General features: G+C 59.5%; 1 protein-coding gene across 1 annotated transcript; it reads right to left on the bottom strand.

The window, feature by feature from the left end:
* Positions 1–1,180: 1,180 nt before the first annotated feature.
* On the bottom strand, positions 1,181–2,892 carry CEBPB (CCAAT enhancer binding protein beta). Its single transcript, XM_064729924.1, has one exon. It carries the CDS (start codon positions 2,644–2,646, stop codon positions 1,672–1,674), a length of 975 nt encoding a protein of 324 aa, XP_064585994.1. The 5' UTR covers positions 2,647–2,892; the 3' UTR covers positions 1,181–1,671.
* Between the last annotated feature and the right edge of the window lie 544 nt (positions 2,893–3,436).

The raw sequence follows: 3,436 nt of genomic DNA, 5'->3' as shown, positions 1-3,436 counted from the left end.
CCCCTGGCTGTTTGTTTGTGTGGAATGTATAGGAACAAACTCAAGGCCACTGTCTTTGCACTGAAACCCCTTTTGTGCTCAGCTGTCAGAGCAGCAGAGGAGCTTCTTTCCCCAGGCACTGGGAATCTGGATCGAAAAACTTCACGCTTAAATTTGGCCTAACAGGAAAATGGAAAATGCTGACTAAGAGCTGATCTTCTGCCCAACTCCCTCCACGTAACCAGCCCGGGTCTGTTCACTCCTTGCAGCCCTTACCCAGGGAGCAGCAGCCGGCAGCTCCGGCCAGGCTGGCCTGTCCCAGCAGCAGGAGCAGCCTTGGGTCTCCCCAGAGCAGAGCCCTGGCTGCCACAAACCTCCTCTTCCTCCTCCTCCTCCTCCTCCTGAGCCACCCGCCACTCTCTGCCTCTTGCCCCAGCAAACACCTCTCATCACAGGATCTGCCTGCAGCTCCCAGGAGTTTTTAGGAGAAATCTCCGAGCAAAGGGAAGGGGGTGGTTCATGAGCCTCTCACCTGGTTGGGTGTCATGGGAGCTTCCTGAGCAATGCCCGAAATTACCGAAATCCAACAGAAATGCTACTTTCTCATGTTTATTCCTGTAAACTACAAACATAAGAAATGCTGAATCGTAAAGAATAGAAACTCTGCAAAGAAAAAAAAAAAAAAAAAAACACCAAAACCAAACACAAACAAAACCTCATTTCAGGCTTCCTCCCTTACTTTTTCTTCCTCCCTCCCACTTCAGACTCGGCGTTATTTGCCAAAGATTGGTCATGGTTTGGATAGCACATCTTGCTCTACACGTTCAAAACAGCATGAAGTGCAGAAAAAAACCCAACACAAACACCTCCTCCCCAAACAACACCCAAGCAGCAGTTAAAGCAGGTGATTAAAGGAAACAAAATGAGGCAACAAGAACCAGCTAAGGCTTCCAGCTCTGCTCTTTGCTGAGTTTCTCTTGGGGGTTTTGGGGTTTGCTTTTGATTATTGGGTTGGTTTTTTTTTTTCCTTTCTCTCAGAGAAAGCTAAAAGACCAACAAAAATCCCTATCCCTGATCACAGCATTGAGCCAGAATCGGCTGAAATTTCAACCCCGTGTTTAATCTAACTTTAAACATGCCTTCAAAATAAAACAAGCTACTTTTTTTTAACCTAGTCATAAAGTTTATTAAAATTGTTCATTAATGCTTCAAATGTAGCAAGAATGCATAGATCCCAAAATATACATATGTATTTTCTTATAGAAATAGATTATTCTTTATAATAAAAAAACTGTAGGAACATCTTTAACAGATTACTCAATCCATGACTGACAGTTACACGAGATTGCATCATGTACACAGCATTCCCAGCCATGCTTAAAGGATTGCATCACTTTGCCCTTGCTCTCCTCTGGCTCTTTTAAATAACCCAGCGCCCAGCAGAGCCCGCCCGGGCCGGGGCCGGGGTCCCTCCGCGCCCGCCCCGCTGCAGCCCCGGCCCCGCTCCGACCCCGCGCGGCGGCGGAGCCTTCCGCCAACATGTCGGTAAAGACAAAAAAAAAAAAAAAAATCCAACAACAACAGCAACACAAATGAAAACCAAACCCGCCCGCCCGCCGCGGGCTCTCGGCCCCCGGCCCGGCCCCAGGAGCGCGGAGCGGGGCCCGCGGCTCCGCTCGCCCCGGCCGGCGGTCAGCAGCGCGGCGAGGAGGCGAGCAGGGGCTCGGGCAGCTGTTTGAACAAGTTCCTGAGGGTGCTCAGCTCCCGGGAGAGCTGCTCCACCTTCTTCTGCAGCCGCTCGTTCTCGGCCGTCAGTTCCAAGACTTTGTGCTGCGTCTCCAGGTTGCGCATTTTGGCTTTGTCGCGGCTCTTGCGCACCGCGATGTTGTTCCTCTCCCGGCGGAGCTTGTACTCGTCGCTGTGCTTGTCCACGCACTTCTTGGGCTTGTTCTTGCCCGCCGGGGCGGCGGAGTAGCCCCCGCCGGCGGCGGCGGACTTGGAGGACTCGGAGGGGTTGGGGGTGCCGGGGGGGCTGGAGGAGGAGGAGGTGGACAGGTTCCCGCTGCTGCCGCTCGGCACCGACTGGTAACCCAGGTAGGAGCGCACGGTGCTGCCGTAGGGCGAGGACATGCCCCCCGGTCCCGGCCCCGCGCCCCCTTCTTCCTTACGGGGCCCTTTGCAAGAGTCCAGGGTCTCGAAGACCGGCTCCACTTTGGTTTCCACGATCTGGGGCGGGAAGCAGCCCGGCAGCCCCCCCGGCTTGTGGCTCTGGCTGGCGCAGGGGTGGCTGTGCCGGGCGAGGCTGATGTAGGTGTAGTCGGGCTTCTTGCTGCCGCCGCTGCCTTTATAGTCCTCGGCGAAGAGATCGGAAAGGAAATCTTGGCCGGCGCCGCTGCTGCACGGAGGCTCAAAGTTGCCCCCTGCTGCTGCCGCGGGAGGCGGCGGCTGCGACGCCAAGGGCTCCAGGTACGGGCTGAAGTCGATGGCTCGCTCGTGGTCCCCGACGGTGAGCTCGGTCATGGAGCGGCCCCCGGCCGCCCGCGGGTGCAGCTTGTTGAGAGCAGCCAGACAGTCCGCCTCGTAATAGAAATTAGCCACTTCCATGGATTTAAAGGCGGGCGGCTGGATGGGGAGGCATGCTGCGTCCCAGGCCACCAGGCGTTGCATGAAAGCAAAGGGGGATGCGGGGAGGAGGAAAGGACGCAGGGGGCCCCCCCCGGCAGAGGGTCAGGCTGCCGCCGGCGGGGCGGGGGGCTCCAGACCCTGCCGCGGTCTCAGGCCCGGGCACGGCCCCGCGGCGCTGCCCGGCCGGGCTGGATCAGTCCCTGCGGCGCGCCGGGGCTTCACCGCTCCGGCAGCTGCGGCGGGGGCTGGCGCGTCTCCTCCGGACCATCTGGTTCTGGGTCCCGTGTCCTAAAGTCTCTGACTTAGGAAAGTTCCTTTGCTCAGTTATTTATAGGGGCGGTGGATCCCATAGCAACAGGCGCGTCACCGCCTGGCCGCCTGCCACTCCGCACGCTCGGCGCTGCCGGTGCCGGCCCCGGAGGAGGCTCCCGGGGCGGGTGCCGTGCCCGCCGGGCCGCCCACAACAAACCGGGCACGGACGGACGGACAGAGGGAGGGAGGGAGGGGCGGCTGCGGGCCCGCAGGTGCGGGACTGGGGCTGGGGCTGGGGCTGGGCTGGCCAGCGGGCAGTGCTCAGCCCCGGGGACACGGGGACACGGGGACAGCGTGTGCCGGGCACTGCCACTGCCACTGCCACTGCTGCTGCTGCTGCCCCGTGCCCGGCCGGGCCCCGCTCGGGCACCGCAGAGCGAGGCAGTGCCCGGGTCTGGCAGCGCCGCCGGGGCTGGGCACGGAGCGCTCTGGGTCTCCTTTCACCCCAGGGGAAATCAAGGCAGGGAAGATTTTTCCAAGTTCTCTTGGCAAAGCGGGGGGGAAGCTGCAAACCAAAGGC

This window comes from Zonotrichia leucophrys, chromosome 20, assembly GCF_028769735.1.
Source record: "Zonotrichia leucophrys gambelii isolate GWCS_2022_RI chromosome 20, RI_Zleu_2.0, whole genome shotgun sequence".
Classification (NCBI taxonomy): domain Eukaryota; kingdom Metazoa; phylum Chordata; class Aves; order Passeriformes; family Passerellidae; genus Zonotrichia; species Zonotrichia leucophrys.
Note: the sequence above shows the minus strand (reverse complement) of the source record. Positions and strands in the feature narration are given on the sequence as shown.

Excerpts from the sequence above, each read along its gene's own strand:
- CEBPB (XM_064729924.1), bottom strand. The coding sequence starts at position 2,646 with ATGCAACGCCTGGTGGCCTGGGACGCAGCATGCCTCCCCATCCAGCCG.